Source organism: Erithacus rubecula (assembly GCF_903797595.1).
Source record: "Erithacus rubecula genome assembly, chromosome: 3".
NCBI lineage: Eukaryota > Metazoa > Chordata > Aves > Passeriformes > Muscicapidae > Erithacus > Erithacus rubecula.
The window spans coordinates 110,617,690-110,636,266 of NC_136689.1; the positions used below are offsets into that span (position 1 = coordinate 110,617,690).

An 18,577-nucleotide genomic window follows, 5' to 3' on the forward strand; every position below is an offset into this window, starting at 1 on the left:
TATTTTGATCAAAAAACACATGTGCTCATTTTTTAATGGCAGCTAAATACTACACTAAGGGCTGCTTTGCAACAGAACCTTTTAACTGAAAGCATGACACTACAAAGACAGTTTGACAAATTTAAATATAGCAAAACGCGAGCCATTTCTCTTAAATTGACACTTTAGTTTTGGTGGGTTTTAGCTACTGTAACAGGGGTATATGGGCAAGTATGAAAGTACTCGTGTAAAAGTCCATAGCCAAAGAACTTTCAGTCCATACTCTTTTTCTTGTGACAATTCCTTATACAAATGAAAATTCTACGCTCATTAAAAACAAAACAAAACAAAACAAAAACAAAAACAAACAAACAGAAAACAAAAGCAGAAAACAAATTAAGAAACAAAATCAAAGACATTAGCTTGCAAACTTAGGTAATTTAGTATTCTAGAAACAATCCAATGGCTACTTTAATTAACACATCCTCTCTGCAATCAGCTGAAGGCGTACAGAAATATATACTTTTACACGGCTTAACACGGCCAACATAAAATAGATAATATAATCTGAAAGATAAATAGAGTTTAATACCTTAGTAATTTGTACTTAGAAACAAAGGCCTTGGTGCAGTCTTGTTGTGTGCACTTGTAGGGCCTCTCTCCTGTGTGAGAGTATGAGTGAACCTTTAATTTCTCAACACTGTTAAAGGCCTTGTCACACAGTTGGCAAGGAAAGTTTTTTCTTGGTTTGGTTTCACCACGCTTACGTTTCCCTGAAGGGACTTTCTGGGTATCTCTTACTTCTGACAAATCACCAGGAATGACAGTGGCCATCGCAGCCTAAACCAGGCCTTCTTGTTGGACACTTGGGAATTGCCCAACTCCACTAAATGATTTAGCTTTAGATGGCTTCTCAAGTTTCATGTGGTCGTAAAAGAAAGCAAAAGGGGACTGGAAAAAAAAAATAAGAAACAACTAGTTTGTAACTAAACTTAGATTTTGAAGTTTACTTGCTATGTGATGCTTCTGAATAAAACTTAAAAATAAAGTTAGGTTCAGCTGGTCTAATGTAATACCTACAGGTTTCTTTATACTATTTGCTGCAACTCTTAAAACGCATTGCTCAGGATGAACAGATCCACATATGCCCTGAAATCACACATCACAACCTTCCCCTCAAGCACTGATGGAGAACAGCAAAGTTTCTGTCAGATTAAGGGAGGCATCAGGCAAAGAGCTCACCTACCCAGGCACCTTTTGGCAGCTTCTTATTTCAGAGGAATTAAGCTGTGCCTGTGGTGTTTGCACAGACATCCCCCCACACACATGCACACACACAAAACTATCAAAGTGGAAGTCTGTTTGAAAACCTGCACAAAACACAGCAGTACCCATCCTGACACTATGGAGGGCAAAGCTCATGTTCCCTTTAGGATGTACCTGATTCCCCACGATTACTGTACATCTGCGGATCTACCCTAGCAAAACGCATGCATTGCCAGTGATGCCGAACAGCAGGTGAAATTCTCCTGCAAACTAACCCTCTGCTAACAGAGACTTGATCTATGAATGGCAGAAGTCCCATGGATTAGGGTTAGGTTAGACAGATCAGGGTTTTATCAGCCCAGTGCTGGAGACTCCTAGGCTCCTCACGCTACCCTGTGAGACAGGAAGGCTTGTAAGCATTCAGACTCAGGCTGGCTCAGGATGGAGGCTCCAAGTCCTGCCCCTGTGGCATAGCAAAATGTGAACTAAACCGGAGGCTTTCACTGTCAGGAGGTGCATGATGTGATCCTTTTGTCTGACTTGTGGGTGAGAAGCTTTAAATTCGTCATCTGGTATCATATAGTGGCAACTGGGCACCTGCCATCACAGGGCACTCAACAGCCTCCTTTGTCAGGGATTGCTGACAGCTTCGCTTCATCCTTGGAGCACAACTGCTACTATAGATACCAAAATCCTGCACTACCCATCGCGGGAAGGGTGGAGCCTGAGGTCTGCAGCAGCGGAGACAAGGAGGACAGCAGGACAGCAGTCAAAGCAAGCCTTTGGGAGGGCTGGAAAGCCCCAGAATTTAGCATTTCTCCCTTGCCAGTGCCACCACCCACCCCCAGCCCCGCTGTGGCAGCTGCCGTCCCCTCCGGCCTGTGCCGGGGCAGAGGCACCGGGGCCGGGCAGGTCCGGCCAGGGCTCAGTGTCCAGGAGAGGCACAGCCCGGCAGCAGGGCTGGGAAGCTGCAGCTGCTGGGACAGGTGGAGTGGGCAGCTGGAGCCGGGCAGGCACCACCAGGCTGCAGCTGCTCCAGCCCAGCCCACCTCCCTGGAACACAAACCAGCCTCTTCCCTGCTGCAGAGAGAGAGGCTGGGGAGCTGGGAGGGAGCCCCTGCCTGCGCTGTCCTCTCAGCCCTGCTGAGGCTCAGCAGAGATGGAGGGAGCCAACTGTTCCAGAGAGGAGCAGACAGCAGCACCCAGGTGTGCCAGAGGAAAACTACACGGTCCTTGCAAGTGCCCCAGCATGGCCCTGGAAGAAAGCAGGAGGAAGGAAAGCCTGTTTTCCTCAATGCATGGCAGGACAGGAGAAGCAGGGAGAGGAAGAAGGGGAAGTGCTCTTTAATGTCTGCATTTTAAGAAATCCTCAGACTGAGACCTCCATTTGAAATATACAGAGTGTGTCTTTGTCTAAGCCTTTTGCTCCCTCCTCCCTATTTTCCCTTGTCTCTGGAGGAGAAGTACTGGCACACCAAGCTAGAAATCTGCTTCCTTTCAACCCTGAAGTCCTTGAATGACAGGTTAAGCTATGCTACCTCCTTTAAACAAGCAGTTTTGCAAGACCACCTTATTCTTTTGCATTTCATAAGGAAACACTAACTTCTTTTAAAGCTACCTAATGAGAGAAAAGGCATTTCTTTAAGGACTCACTTGATTTCAGATTTGTCTCAAACTCATTCCCACTCGTGGGATGAAGCCTGGAGACATCAGTTCCATGAGTGGGAAATGCACAGGTCTTCAAAGTATCAGCTTAATTTTACATTCTGTCTCATAATCAACAATCTAGTTCACTAATTCTAGTTCATAAGGAAAAGTTTAGATGTTTGGAGATGTAGGAGCAATAATTTTCTTCAATAAAAGTAACTGAAGACCAGTTCCAAAGACTTCAATGAAGCCACCAATGTAATCAAAAGGAGAGTCTGGCTAACATCAAAGATGTGATATATCTATGGATTGAAAGGTTTTTTTTTTTTTTTAATATAGGCTTTAATCAGAATCTGGTAATAAAATTATTTTCCTTCTTCTGTTAATGAACACACTGGTCTTCAATGCATATTGGCCTGAATGTAGAATGAAATTTTGCTTTAGTCTAATCTCTCTTGACAAATGAAGTTCAGGAGGGAGAAAAAAATCCAACCTGACCTACAACTGTATAGAGTACTTTTATACTGCACAGGAACCTGCATGAGACCCACCACACAGAGCTGAGAGCCCTGACTGCATGAGCAGAGCACACTTACAGCCCCAAGGGGGTACAAAGGATCCAGCCCCTCTGGCCCTGCTGCCAAATCCATACCTAGCCTGAGACAGGGCAGGCAGGATCAGCAGAAAAGGCAAGGGAACAGCATCCACAGTCTGCTGCATGAGAGTGGCACTACTTCAGCCATGGTGGCTCCAGAGCTCAGCAACAAGTGGACTCTGTGCCCAGACAGTGGCAAGAGAAGCTGTGACAGCAGGAAAGATACAGGGAAAGAGGATGAGCCACAACAGGGAGAGAGAGTGGACAGAACCCAAATGGGGGTCTAGGGCTAGGGGGGCTCAGGGAGTGCTGCATAGGCATTGGGAATATCTAAGGACATGAGGATAGGGGTGAGCTGGTAACACTAGGGTGGGTGGGAAGCAACTGAACGTGCATTAAGCTGGAGAGATGCAGGATATGAGGCCATGCAGAAGGGTGCTCTGCAGAATCTGATGTGATGTCAGAAACAGCCTTTGTTGTGAAACAGAATATTAAGCTTAACAAATTAACATCTGACAACTTCTCACTCCTCAATGCAAAGATCACACCTCAGGCTGGAGACCATCCTATATTCAGGCCAATATAACATTACTGTTATCTTCTCCAAAATTTCACATAACCTAGCTGCCATATCAGTCAGAACATTCACAGGGACGAAGAATTTGGGTTTTGTTCTTCTACAATCAAAACTAATTAAGCTGACTTTGAACTGTGTTTAAGTATCCTTAAAAATGCATCATTAGAACAAATATAGTGTGGATCCAATTTGACAATGACAGCATTTTATTAAAAAACATGTATGCACTATTATCTCAGTATCACTTCTCAATAGGTGAGGCAATTAAGAACATCGGTATTGATCTCTGAATACCAAATAACTACTTGTTTTCCTTTTTTGGGGGTGTGGATATATAGACTGAGCAATGGAGATAAAACTTAAAAAAACCACTGATCCTCAAATATTAATTTTTCCAAAGACCAGCTGAAAGAATTTTATGAGTAAAACTGCCTGCTTGTGTCTCAACATATTATCACTCAAAATCCACATTCTTACTGGTACTTTCTCAACTGCAGGATGAATGATCAAATATATAAGTATCAAATATAACAAACACATTACACAAAAGCTTATATATAATACTATTTTTAAAGAAGTATATACTTAAAACAGTATTAAAGCAGCCTTTGTTCAATGCACACCTGATGTTTGCCCTCTAAAGTCCTCAGATTTTGGTCTTAACCAGTTCCGCTGACTCTTCTTGGAGGAAACCAGAATCCAGTACTTCCCATTTTTACTGGTCTGAAAAACAAAATGAACAATGGACTAGACTCCAGCAAAACCAGTGCATTCATAAAGGCTGTGATGCAGCAAGACCAGGGATTGGAAAGAATTGGAAAGGAAAAGTTAAAAGGGACAGATCCAACCCATGCACAGAACATTATATACTGTTAATTATGAACTGTAGGAATCATTCTTGCATTATCAGTAGCAATTATGCACTTCAATTTGCAGTGTACTTACATAATTTCAACTAATGCTATGCTGGACAGTGACACATAAAGAGATAAAATTAGACAAAAGCAAAGGAGTTTTCATAAAGTGAAAAAAAAATCACAGACCACAAATAATTTAGATGTAACAGCAAAACATGTGAAATGCTGAGCCCAGACTTGAGTTTCTTACTCAGAAAGGACTGAATAAGAGAAGATTCTGGATTGGGCCCAACTTTACTAGACCTAATGCCTTCATTCTGCTTAATTATACAGGAAATAGCAGCTTAAAAGGTGACCTGCAAAGGAAAATAAAATTAATTTTAAAAAAATAATAAAACCTCTTAATGATGTACATGCTACAGGTAAATCCCAAAGGAGGGCAAGTCTAGGTATGCCTGAGCAAACTGAGAAGGCCTTTTTGGAATTTCCCTTATATCTCCTTTTCCCCTGCCATCATCCTTTTCTAAATTCACAGCAGGTCTTCCTTTTCTTGCTAGAAGGCCTCCTGGATCACACAGGTTTACACAGAAAACATGTTCAGTGCCTCACTGTAAAGGGGAGGCTTATCCTGTCCAATTCTTCCAGATGTGTAAGGGCAAAGCCCTGTACAGTGCTCATATCCCACAGCAGGCTGAAACTGTTTGGCAGGAACCCTGTAGTAATGTAACATTTCCCTCCACACAAAACCTTTTCCCTTCTGGCTTCCCATTCATTCCAGAAATCATTCTTTCTTTTGATACAGAGTTCAGCTCTGCACAGCCCCAGCATCCTCTGTTGGTGAGCATGAATGTGAGCAAGCAGGTGTCCCTGAGCACCTATTCATGTCAGAAGTGCTTCAGAGCAAGTGACTGAAGCTCTCTGATGGCTGAGGAACATTTCTGTGGGGCTTTGTACATACAGGCAAGAGGCAGAAACAGCTCCAGTACTTAAAGAAGAAGTTCTGTTTTCAACTGAGTACAACCCTCACCTCTACTTTTGGGGTCCATAAATCATCTTGTTAAAGGGAGAAAAATGCTGGTGACTCCTTAGCTCCTCTCCCAGCAAAACCCTTACAAATCCAGTCCCCTGCAATGCCATCTCAGTATCTTCCACTGTCACAAAGGAAGAGTTTAATTCTCTCAGATGTTTCTACTAATGTACTACTATTGTTAAATAGACAATATTTAAGACAGACACATAGATGTAATGGACTAAGTCCTCATGGACTTAGCTCCTTCACTATGTTCATTTACAGATTATTTTCTGTTTGGAAAAAAAATCCCAACAAATCCTGTTAAAATAAAGTCCTCTCCGTGGCATTCAACTTTTTCTTAAATGTTTATAGTCCTCAATGCTCAACACACACCAAAAGTTGCTCTAGCAAAAAGCAGATGCCCTCAGAGACAGGCCACTACAGACATGGAAGGACTATGGAATCAGGGGAAAATGAAGCAACTGAACAAGTAAATAAACAAGAAAAACACAAGATGTAGCTAAAATACTGAGGAGAAAGAAGGAGGACAGTCAGGCACCCTCATTCATTCATTACCTTATGAATACAGCAAAATCACAATGCAGTGGATCCAGGTGAGGGCAATGCTACATCTACAGTTAGTGGGATCTCAATTTCTACAGGGCCATTATTATGTAAAGAGCTCAACAACACACACACAAAAGGAGCTAAATTTGTATAAATAATGAAAACATTTACTCCATTTGACAGGATTAGGTGAAAAGATAAAACAATTCTTGAGATTGCAACAACAAGCATGCTATGGGATAAAAGACTTTTCCTTATGCACAGAAGACAAAAGTCATCTATGACAATGCTGATTTCTACACCACCTTTCTCAGAAGATTTTGGTATTAGAAAATATCTGAGGTGTAATACTGGACAAAGATGTACCTTGTAACTGCTTATGGTCATAGTGTTATAAGCTTTTCATCTACATGAGGTAGGAAGAATTTTTAATGAATAACAAAACTCAAAGTATTCTCCACATGAAGCAGAGAAGCATCACACAGCAAAAGGCATTGTCACACACATGTGCTCAAAGCCCACTTGGGTACTAATAACAAAACACTACTTCTTTTTTGTCAGAACTCTTAGAATTCTTACAATTTACCATCTCTTCCAGAATTTGTGAAGCACTAATTTTGCTAAGTCTCCAAACATCCTGATAATTCCAGATTAGATAGTATTTGAATTTCAACCAAAAAAAAAAAAAAAAAAAAGTGGAAGATTATCTTCCTTATGTGGAAGACAAATAATATAAAACATAAATGTAAAATAATCTATTCCTTTTTAAAATTAAAAAGACTAACACCTTTTTTTTTTCCAAATTCACAGTTCCTATTTAAAAACCTGATCAAATAGTTACACTTCAAAATATTTTAAAGCATTTGATATCTCAACTAAAATGGTAATGAAGACAGTACAGAAATATAACCAGTAATCCTCCTCCTAACCTGCATTTCATACTTAAAGAAGGTTCAAGCACAGTAAAGGAAAACAACTGTTTCATGGTTATTTTCTTTCAAAATAAAAGAGCAATAATGAGAACACAGTACTGAGAACACAGTATTTATACTTTCGCCTTTTATATAAAACAGCAAATCTAGTTTCAGTTCCTGAAAGGAGGGGTCCTAGAAATATCAGAATCATAATAATGGTAGAACTCAGTAAGGAGTTAATAGCATTAGAGTCATTGTGGGTTTTTAAATATTTCTTTAAGGAAACAAAATGGAAAGTGGTTACTTACCCTACGGAAACTGTGATTCTTTAAAGAAGTGCTGTCCGCACAGATCCCAGGTGAGCACGTACTCACACGGACAGGACCAAGTCCTCTGAAGCCAGCTATGTCCATCCAGGCTGTGCCTGTGAACCCTCCCAGCCCTGCACGAGGCAAAGCACTCCCAGCAGTGCCAGGCTCACACTGCCCACCTAGCAGGGCCAGCAGCAGTGGCAGCTCCAGCTCTGCCCTTCACTCACACCGTGGCACAAACCCGCTCGCAGCGCCACTGCTTTGGCAAGCACAGCCTCCCTCTGCCCCGCTGCTCCACACCTGTGCCCCACCTCAGGGTTTAGCTGTGGTGTGCACTGAGCTGGGCCTCATGAAAGGAAGCAGGGGCATGGGAGAGAAATATGTGGGCAAGAGCTGCTGTCCTAGCTGGAACTGTGGTGTGAGTGACATCCTAGTTGAGGAGCAAAGAGGATGAACAAGGGCAACCCAAGGAAGCAAGAAGTTGCTGCTGCTCAAGGTGACAATGGAGCAAAACTAATCCCAGGATGTCCCAGTCCAACCTCGCTCAGGTTTGCCAACAGTAAAGACCCATTCAGAGTAAAGGACTTTTGGTGCCTCTAAGAGCCACCATTACCACAGCCTAACAATGATTTTACCTCTTTTACCAGGTGACTCATAGTCTACAGAGCACTGACAAGTCACCTGAGTAAAAAGTACTGACAAATGAAATCTGCTCTGTTCAAGCAATCAGGGATAGCTGGGGAAGCTGAGTTGGTGAAATCATCAGCAAGAGACAGCTGATGTAGCCACTTACTGTGGCTCAGAAGAGGCAAAATGACTGTCAGACAGCACCTCCATTTGAACAGAGGCAGTCACTGGAGCATGATGCCCAGAAAAGCCGTGGATGCCCCATCCCTGGAAGTATTCAAGGGGACAGGTTGGACAGAGCTTTGAGCAATTTGGTCTAGTGGAAGGTATCCCTGCCCATGGCATGAGGGCTGGTACTAGATGATCTTTAAAGTCCTTTCCAATCCAAACTGTTCCATGACTCCAACTGCAAACCTCACCCCCTTCACTGGGGCTCTTAAAATGGCACAAATGTTTTGCCAGAGCTCCTTAAGATGAAGGACTCTAACCCCACATTAAGGCAACCAAAGAAGGAGCACCATGTCGCCTTCTCTTGCTCTTCCTGCCTGTAGGTTTAGACACTGCCTTCCCCAGGCAGTTTCATTTTGTGGGGGAACAGATTTAATCCTCCTGCTGAAATAGCTGCTGGAAGGGGCTGAGGGCAGAAGTGGCAAAGTGCCTGCACTGCTGCAGGACAGCATGCCAGGACCTGCAGCCCTGCAAGGCTCAGACACCCTTCCTGGATCAACAAGGACCAACGTGCCTGCTGCACTCTTGTACAGCCCCAGAGACAGAGCAGGAGGTCTGACCAACTCTGTAGAAAACATTAGATTTTTTGCAGCAGAAGCTTCAACTCGGAGTAGCTGCAGGCAGCAGAAGATCCAGCTTCCCACCTGTGGCTTTCAGAGGTCGCTCTTAGAGAGAATTAACTTTCCATAAGGGAGGATCTCAGATGGAGAAGCTGATTCCACCAACGGAAACAGTCAACAGGTAAGAAAAATCCATGCAAAGATGTTGAAGTATTGATGACTTTAGGGATGCCTTTCTCCAAATTGAATTAAAATCAAATCTTCTGACTGATTCAGGGGTCTACATCCCTGCCTGTGCTTGGCAGGCCATTTGATCTGCATTCATTTGAGCATGTCACTTTCTAAAAGAGACAGCTGAGGGAGCCTGCTCACCTTTGCCCATACTACAAAGAGAATCCTGACTTTGGTAGGAAGATGCTGATCCTGCCCCATTTGTACTTGGCTGAATAGGGGTGGAGGGGGAAAGAGGCAATGAAGGCTTCTCTCTGGTTCTACATCTGGAAACATATAATTGATGAGACATTGATGCTGGAAGACAAAAAGGAGGAAGAATGGGCATTGCTAGAGTGAGGCAACAAGAAAGTGAGTTTGGCCATGAAGTCTGACTAGGCCAGGAGAGGCTCACACCTGCACCTTCATAAAGTGAAATTTAATTTTCTGTCTACTTTTTTGTGTAATTTGGAAGATATTTGAACAACAAGCAATATGTACAGACACCTGGCACAACTGTCTAAAAATAAGGCACTGCTAAACAGCAGGAGGAACAGACTTTGGCCCCCAGAGCCCTGTTTCTGGCCCTTTGGCTTTTTGTACAGCAGGCAGTGAGAGGGGAGAGCTGGCAGGTTTTCTACCTGAGAGCTAGGAATCAGCTGGCATTCAGCCAGGTATCTACAGCTCCTCTCATAAGCTGACAGACAGATGTGAAAAGACAAAGGAGTCCAACACTGAGGTCCCAGTGGGATGAGATGGCATTGACAGGTGGGTGATGCCACTTGGCCTTCTGCATTTTCCTGTGACAGTAACTGCAAATAACCATTTAAGGATGTAGGCACTGGCCCTGTGGTACAGTGGTGCTTCATGTAAAGGGAGCACACACATACATGTCAACTAATCACAAAAGAACAGATAGTTTTGCTGTGTGGGCTTAAAAAATATATATACAAGGCTGTTATTTATCTTTTCTTGAACTTCAGGACCTGCTTATAGTACATGGCTCAATTCAGGGAAACCCTGCTCCAAGGATTCAAGCTCTAGCCTACAGTGTAGAGGGGTGGCTGAGGGAGCATGGAAGGACAGCAGTGAGAGCATGCACAGGCTGCAGGAACACACAACTAAATCCCCAAATCCAGGCATGCAGCAGAAGAACCGCCTGTGGAAGCTGCTGCAGGAAAATGGAATGATGTGGGCAAAACAGTGAAAATATCTCTCCAGAGATCTTAGATATAAACACAAGAATGACTTAGAGATAATAACACATAAGAGCTCACCCCTCAGGGAAACTGCCTAACATCCAGAACACAATGAAATAACATAACCACTGAAACTAAAACTAGGCAAACCATTGTAGTCTACTGTTAGCAACAGCACATTACTAATATCTACTGTGTGCAAAATGATGATTGTGCTGCAAAGAATATAGAAGATAGAAAAACACAAGATTCATCAATACTAGATTTTATTAAGGCTTTGCTGTTTTGTTGGTTTTTTTTTATAAACATCAACAAAACAGAGATACCTACAGAAACTGCAGGTGATTGAGGAGAAAAAAATCCTAACCCCATTAAACCAGTCTGAAATTTGGGTAGCAATGAAACAAATGCACTAAAATTATTAGACACATTTCTTTTCTTGTGGGCAGCAAATACATGTATTTCAGTAGTAAACATCTGTTAAATATACATATCTTTTATTAATTAATAAAGCAAGCACTTGGAGGAAAAAACCCTGGATTCCTGTGGGACAGTAACCATCATACAAAAATAGTTATTTATACAGATACAACTATTAAGTTTAATGTGTTTTTTTCATTGTCATAATTCTATGCAGTTCTGAGAGCCACAGTCTGAGTACTACAGTCTTGAAATTTTGACAACCAGCTTTTTAATTTTAGAAAGTAACTCATTCTTATAATATGCTACATTAGAAAGAGGATTACATAACTTTTTTCAGAATATAAAACAAAAATTCTATCATGCTTGCCCTTTTTTTTTCCCCTTAAGTTTCTGGAAAAGTAGAACATGAACTTACTAATGTTTATTTTAGCATGACCTAATAGTCTGTAATTTAAAGGAAGAAAAAAAAATCACAATACCATCCAGCATCTCTTTGTGGGTATTCCATGTTTCAGAATACTTAGGTCCACTTTAAATCTTGAGAACTGAGTTTTGGTTACTAAATGTTCCAAAGGATTCCTGGTTATATACTAAATTAAAGGAAACAAGAGCTGCCTGGAGCTAACCCATCTGATGATTGTGGTTTTATGGACTTTTTAAGAATCTCTATGGCACTGCATAGATGCTTTTCTAAAAACTTTGGAAAGATTGTGATACAAATAACACTGTTAGTGTAATTACTGTTAGAATTTTTAAAACCTGCGGAAGTGTTTTCATGTGTTTTGGAATTACACCACCACCACCACCACCACCAGCCCTCCTCCTCAAGAATAATCTGCACCCATTTTTAAAGTGATGATGCTTTTGTGAAAACAAACTTTGGTCTATTTAATCTGCATATAGGCCCATGCTATTTTTATAATAAAATGCAAAAGCAAGTCCTATAGATGCACATGCAAGCACAAACACACAATCTAAAGGTGCATGAGATTATACACTAATATGGGCAGGAACTAATTTGATATTTTTAAGGAAAAGTATTTGCCTTTGTCACAAGACACCTTGAAATGACCATGGGTGTGTGGACAAGATTAATGCTACCTCTAGGCCAGTATTCTATCTTCAGTAACAGCCAAAAGTACAGAACAGGTCACAGGCGTGTGATATTTTTCTAATTCTCTTCAGACCACCCACTCCCTTGATGATGGTGAATTTCTGAATCATATGTGGTTTCTGTTTAGCAGCTTTGAGCACATTGCCCTTCCAAGCAATAGTCCATGATTCTCCTGGAAACCATATAATTTTTTATACTATCTACAACATATGTTTGACAAGTCATCCCACAGGTCTCTCCACTGCTGATTTCATGGAGAACCTCTTCTTTTTGAAGGCTCTGAATATGCCTTCCCTCCTAACTGTGCACACTTTTGTTTTAAAAGGCAGTGGTTAGTCTTAATCTTCCTTCCTTTGCAATGTCCACAGCACTGCCCTCAATTAATTACTTTCCAAGACCAAAGTTCTAATTTACAGAAATGTTCTTTACGCCACTCCATGTAGCTCATCATCCCTACTGACCTTCTCTAAGCTTCATCCAGTTCTAACAAACTTTCAAAGGCTCCAAAAATACACATAGCACTTGGAAGCAACTCAAATGTACACTCTTGTAATGACATTCTCAAAATTTATCCTGTACATTTTTACTCTAATATTTGAATTGTGTTTTGGTGACCAATGAGTTCATGCTCTCACAGGATCATCAATCACAATTCCCAAGTCTTACTCCTCAATGGTAATACTCAGCTCAACCTCATAATCTAATATATAACAGGGATTGTTCTGCCCACTTATCCTTCTTAGTTATCATAATAATTTATCTACACTGAATCTTATCACCCATTTTGTAGCATAGTGCTCAGTATTTTAATGTCCTTCCAATGTTCTCCACAGCTAGATCTCTTCTTTACAGCAAAGTTCCTTATTCACCTGCTCATCCCCTTACTGATACCACCCACAAATATGTTCCACAGATCACTGTGGAACTTAACTGGGACCCTCCTTTAACTGAGAACTCACCTTTTACCCTTTGATAGTACTCTTAAACTGTCATCTACTTGTCCAAAGACCTCCCCTCTTACATCATCTTACATCATCTTGCATCATCTTCTTAAAATGTCTTTTTGATAAAGTTCACTTTGATTTTTGAACCAGAACATCTTTATTTCTTGCTGATGCCTCCCAAGAACTTCAATTCCCCAAGACAGGACTTCCTCAAATGTTATTGACTCTTCTCAAATTATCATTCCTATGCAGTTGGCCACCAACTCTATGCATTATTACACCATCTACCAACAGATTCCAGATTTGCCTGGTACAGGCCTGCCTGGCCCATACTACCCCTGAAACCATGATTTTCCATACTTGCATTTCAGAAGATTTTTCTAAATCTGAATACTTGAGCATGTACCATTTAGGCAATGTAATTAGGTTGTGGAGCACAAATAGATTAGATAGGTGTTACAAGTTTGGCTTTCTGAGACAGTCACCTAACAAATCATACCTAAAGATGTTTTTAACACTTTCAACTATCATTCAAAGTAAAAGGGTTTCTGGTGCTCTAGAACTGTTAATTAAGAAGCTCAAATAAGAGGGGCAAGTTGGTGGTTGAAAAAATCTGGATACTTCATAGAAGCTGCAAGGACTGCTAAGATAAAGCCTTTCACAGGAGCTAATTTCCCTCATGGTGTTACACCAGATGGCTGGAAAGATCAATTAAAAAAAAAAAAGACAAATCATGCAGGACAGATGTAAAGTGACTGAGAGACAGGGTAGTCTTCCCATTACATAACACATCCTGTGTAGAGGTGCCAACCATGCAGTAGTGCAAAGCCTGCAGCAGAAGCCCAGTCCTGCCCTGAGTCACACCACCTAAACAACACTGCCTGGGGGCAAAAGCTGTGCCCAGGTTTAGCACTGCTTTTTGGCTACCTTGGATTTTTTTAAACTATGTTATTTACTGGAGCTATTCCAACTAAAATGTTGATCCTGCTTGCCCTGTTTCCTCAGCCTCTTATCCCAGCCTTCAAAGAAAGGCAACAAGTAAGAGTGATTTTCAAGCAGTCACTTCCAATACAACCTACAGTCAAGAAACTGCTGCTCTATCTGAAAAGAAAAAACTTCATAGATTATTGTAGCTTCTACAGTAAATAGAACATGTTACATTTAGCCACAAAAGCCATTGCTTTTGCTACTACTGCTACAACTGTGATGCTGGATGATGATATCAACAACCTAATGAGCTAAAACACAAAAGCCTTAGGGAAGGTTAACTGACAATGCAGAATACTTAAGGTAATACCACAGCAAATCCCTCTCCAAAGCTGTAACCAGTGAGCCTTTCTGAAGCTGCACAGCACAGACACCAAATGTATTTCTGATTCTGTTCATGTACCAGCTTTGAGCAATGCTGTTAGCACACACCTAAACAGCTTACTCTGACTAGAGTGACTCTCACAGCCCCCACAAGCCCTGCTGCCACATGAGTATCAGCATCCTTGTGAATGAAATTAGTACATAGCTCCACATTTGTTCCCATTTCCCATTTGGCATGTTGAGTATTCTGCTTCAGAGCACTGTGATGCCGTGCAATGCAATTTGGGATGCACATCTCAATGTATAAGAATTCTGAGATTTGATGCCAGATTAGTGAACAGCTCAGAGCAGTCATGCATAATTTAGAGCTACACAAGTGAACATTGCAGTGGGAGATAAGGCAGGCAGTTAGTATCTGGAATAGCACCTGGATTACAATATTCGGATTCAGGTGACCGGCAGCAACGACTGGATCAGTTTCAGCCAGCAAAGCCAGAATCTGCCAGGAGTCTAGACAGATTTTGCCCTGGAGCTGCACCAACAGAAAACCATTTTGGGAGCTCCTGTCAGCCTGATGAAATGTCCTAACAATGTGGTCACCAAACAACTTTACCTTTAAATCACAAGGTAATTATCTTGTTATTGGCTGGACAACCAAGTCAGGAAGGCTGACAGTAGCACAAGGTTTCTCCATGTCATGTCAAGGGACAGGGATAGGGTTCCCTGCTGTCACAGAAAAAGGTTGTGAAATGCATACGTGTTGCCCTACTCTGTCCCAGCTCCACCTCCAAACACACTGCCTTAATATTTTCTCAGTCTTGCTGGCCACAGTTTACCACAGCAAGCACTCACCACCATTGTATGATCTATGATGAAAGACCCTGATGTCCTGGAATTTAAATTTTATTCTCCACAGTCTAAGACACCAGGCCACTTACAAGCTCTCTCTTTTTAAAGCAGCTTAGTAGACTCTGTTTCCTTGATTTCAAGCCTACATTAAGTGATGTAAAAAAAAAACACATGCAAGACTTCGCCTTGAACAGCTGCAAACTGCTAGTAGGGCAGGCTTCCAGAAAGGTGGAAGGAAGATGGTGACAAAAAAGATGGAATAAAAATAGTCTTATGACTGTATGGTATGCATCAATGTTTCATGCACGTTGTGGGAAAAAATCCTGGAGGGCAGATGGAAACATGAAATAGAGATGCTTTGTGAATCCCAGAGAATGTCTTCCTCTAAAGTGCTCTCCAACAAGGCGCTTGAGCTCCTTTCACGCTGCAGGAAAGTAGCTCTAGGCTAGCAAAAAATTTGCAATCAAAAAGGTAAGTTTAGTTTAATTTTATTTTTAAAAAGTTGTGAAGAGATAAATTTTACAATAGTTGTAAATTAATTTTTCAGACAGGTGTTCAGACAAATGAATTTATTTACTGATTTAGGTAATGGTGAATTTTTTTCAGTGAAAGATGATGACCTTAAAAACAAAGCAAGTCTTGCACAGTGCTCCTCTAGATGGTATACACAAGAATCAGAGTAGTCAGGAAACATTTCAGCTCAACTGATGTAGTGGTGTCAATCTGAAATACCTTCTATGTTTTGCAGATTATTGGAGATAAAATGCTTGACCAGTGTTTTGTTAGAACTGTTTAGGTTTAGCACCTTTGTACTGCCTGTTTCTTGTCTCCCTTCCAGAAACGCATAATACACAACAATCTTCTGGGGGTTCTGCAGGAAACCCTCCTTTCTCCACTCTGCCTTTGCTGAGATGACAATTTCAAGGTTCAGATCCACCTTTTGTTTATCTTCTGAAATCTGATGGCTATCTTTTAGCTACTAATTCCCCTCTTCATATGGACTGCAGCTTTTTTATGTGCTAAGAGAAATCAGAAAAAATAAAGATGTTACTAGTCACCCCACTCTTTACAAAGTTAATTTTAATACTGCTAACTAGTTTCTTCCCTTATGACCACATTTAGATTCTTTTCTCCCAGTTTCTCTTTTCACCGTGTGCCCTTCAAAACTGCAAGATGCTTTCCAAATTACTTCCACATACTACATGTGCTGTTGTAGGTTTTTCTGAGACATACGTAATGGGGTAAGTTGGTTGCTATTGTTTCAAAACTTAAAATGGTCAGACACTGCTGGATAGGGAATTTGAGTATAAAGGGCTCTGCTTTTGGTTGTTTGCTGAGTTTTTGTTTTGTTTTTAAAGAAAAAACTAATACACATTGCATATTTAACTGCATCCATGGGAAACTAGCTGTTCTTATGCTGAAGGACAGCACTCCCTAACACATTCCTGGGAGACTTAAGGACCTCTTTTATAAAGACAACTGGTAAACTGTGATAATGCACTGCAAGGTTACTTATCAATAAGCTTCATCCAGAAGTGTTAGAGGAGCATTTCCTTAGAGGAAGAAAAAAATACCCGGAACCAACAACCTGACACCTCCTTTACCTGCACTTTTTGTGTCAAACCTTCCTCTTACACACTATTTTCACTCTTTTTATAGTTCCTGAAAATTACTGAAAAATACACTGTGAAGGTAAGAAATTTCTGTTGCAGCTTTTAGATCTACACAAACTCATTCTACTACACAGAAGATTTAGAACAGCAACACAGTTCAAAATCTGAACTTTGTGTATGTCACCCAGAGTGAAGTTTGAGCACAGTAATGAAAGTCTGCAACAGCACAGCTTTGTATTTGAGACTGCTCTAGGATGAATAAAATCGCTGAGCATGACTAAGGTCTGGAGCAGGGGGGCAGCATAACCAAAGCTGGGGAAGGCTGTGATTAGTGAGAAGGAAATGAGAAATCAAATCAGCAGAGAAAGGAGGCAGAAAAGTGTGAATCATGTCTGGGACTTGGCACAGCAAAGAAATATATCATTAAAGCTTTGAAGTAAGACTGATCAGAAGATGACATTTCACTGAGGGGAACAAGTGTGAAGAAAAAAGAATGCCAAAACATCAAAAAAAGTGATCAAGAGCTCTTGCAATTGTTGAGTCAGGTACTGGACAAACTACAAAACGTGAGTCAGCAGCACAGATAGGACAGTCATTGCTGGGAGGAAGGCAAACCAACACTTTCTAAGCTGAACGATGTCACACAGGCAGCGGTGCAGGCAGCAGCAGGAGGAAGCAGCCCCATACACCACCATCCATTCTCTATGTCTGTGCACATCCCTGAACACATGGCTCCCTCCAGCCTTCAAACTCTCTCCCCTTTGCACCCAACATGGGAAACTGAGCTCCAGGGAGCATGGAGGTGAGGCATGCCATGGCTTCAGCTCAGCTGGGACAGGCAACTCCTTGCTAACTGTGTCTAACTGGGCTGAGCTGCTTCCTGCCTTCCTCACAGCCCCAGATCCCCAAGGCAGGAAGCAGGCAGTGAGCTCCATGCTGACACCATGGAGCAGGGTCAGCAGTCTCCTTCTGGAGATCTCCAGGCTTTCCAAGTAGGGCCAGGTAGGTACAGGACAGAGTTGCAAAGATTTGGACAGTGAGGATAACTGATGTGGGCAGCTAAGATAACTTGGTGCTATTCCCCATGAAATGGGTCTTTTACACAGAGGATACAAGAGAACAGAGAACAAGGGAAAGGAGAAGACATGGGAGGTATCAGGGAGCTGACACAGTAAAATCTCTGAGGAGTCCTTCAGTAGAGCTGGACTGGTAAGCAGGCAAGGCTAGCTTAGCAAACACCAGGGAGAAAGGTAAGGGGATACTGACAGTAAAGGCTGATACTCTGCATGAGAGAGTAAGAGAAATGAAAGGATGGAGGGACAGTAGCTGGAGTGCAGAAATTTAGAGGTGGCCAGTGAGGGCACATCTGTGTGGATGAGGAGCTCAAAGAAAATAAATAAGACAGGAGTCTGACACAAGTCTGAGAATGGCTAAGTTGAATGGCAAGGGAAAAGCTGCTACCTGAGTGATGGAGCAATGCTCCAGAAAAAGGAGTTTAAACCCTCCTGTGAAGTTATTGTGCAATTGAGCATGCAATACTTACCGGATCAGTTTCCTCCTCCAGCCTCCACAGGATCCTGTAGCCGATTCTTGGGTATTGTTCACAGCTGAGGAGACACAGTGCCTTGCAGCAGACCCAGGCCAGGAGGACACTATGGTATAGGTGAGGCTACTGACTTTTTTTTGCTGGTTTGTTTTTGTTTTTTTTTTAAACCCATTTACCTCAGGCCTCTCTTGTGGCACTGTGCACCATCTGAGAAAAAAAATAATTCAC

The 18,577-nt window shown here is 41.8% G+C and overlaps 1 protein-coding gene across 7 annotated transcripts in view; it reads right to left on the minus strand.

The window, feature by feature from the left end:
* PLAG1 (PLAG1 zinc finger) overlaps window positions 1-18,577 on the minus strand; it is a 52,096-nt gene that overhangs the window by 6,222 nt on the left and 27,297 nt on the right. For 3 of the 7 annotated variants that reach the window (XR_013773683.1, XM_079301291.1, XM_079301293.1), the window contains 3 exons: window positions 18,347-18,556; window positions 4,688-4,787; window positions 572-930 (listed from right to left, as the gene is read on the minus strand). Coding sequence is in view for 4 of the 7 variants with exons in the window: in XM_079301291.1 (XP_079157417.1) it covers window positions 572-813 (242 nt within the window). In the remaining 3 variants the exon portion in view is untranslated. The remainder of the gene's footprint in view (window positions 1-571; window positions 931-4,687; window positions 4,788-18,346; window positions 18,557-18,577) is intronic. The other 4 variants (XM_079301294.1, XM_079301295.1, XM_079301292.1 and 1 more) reach the window with 4 other exon arrangements.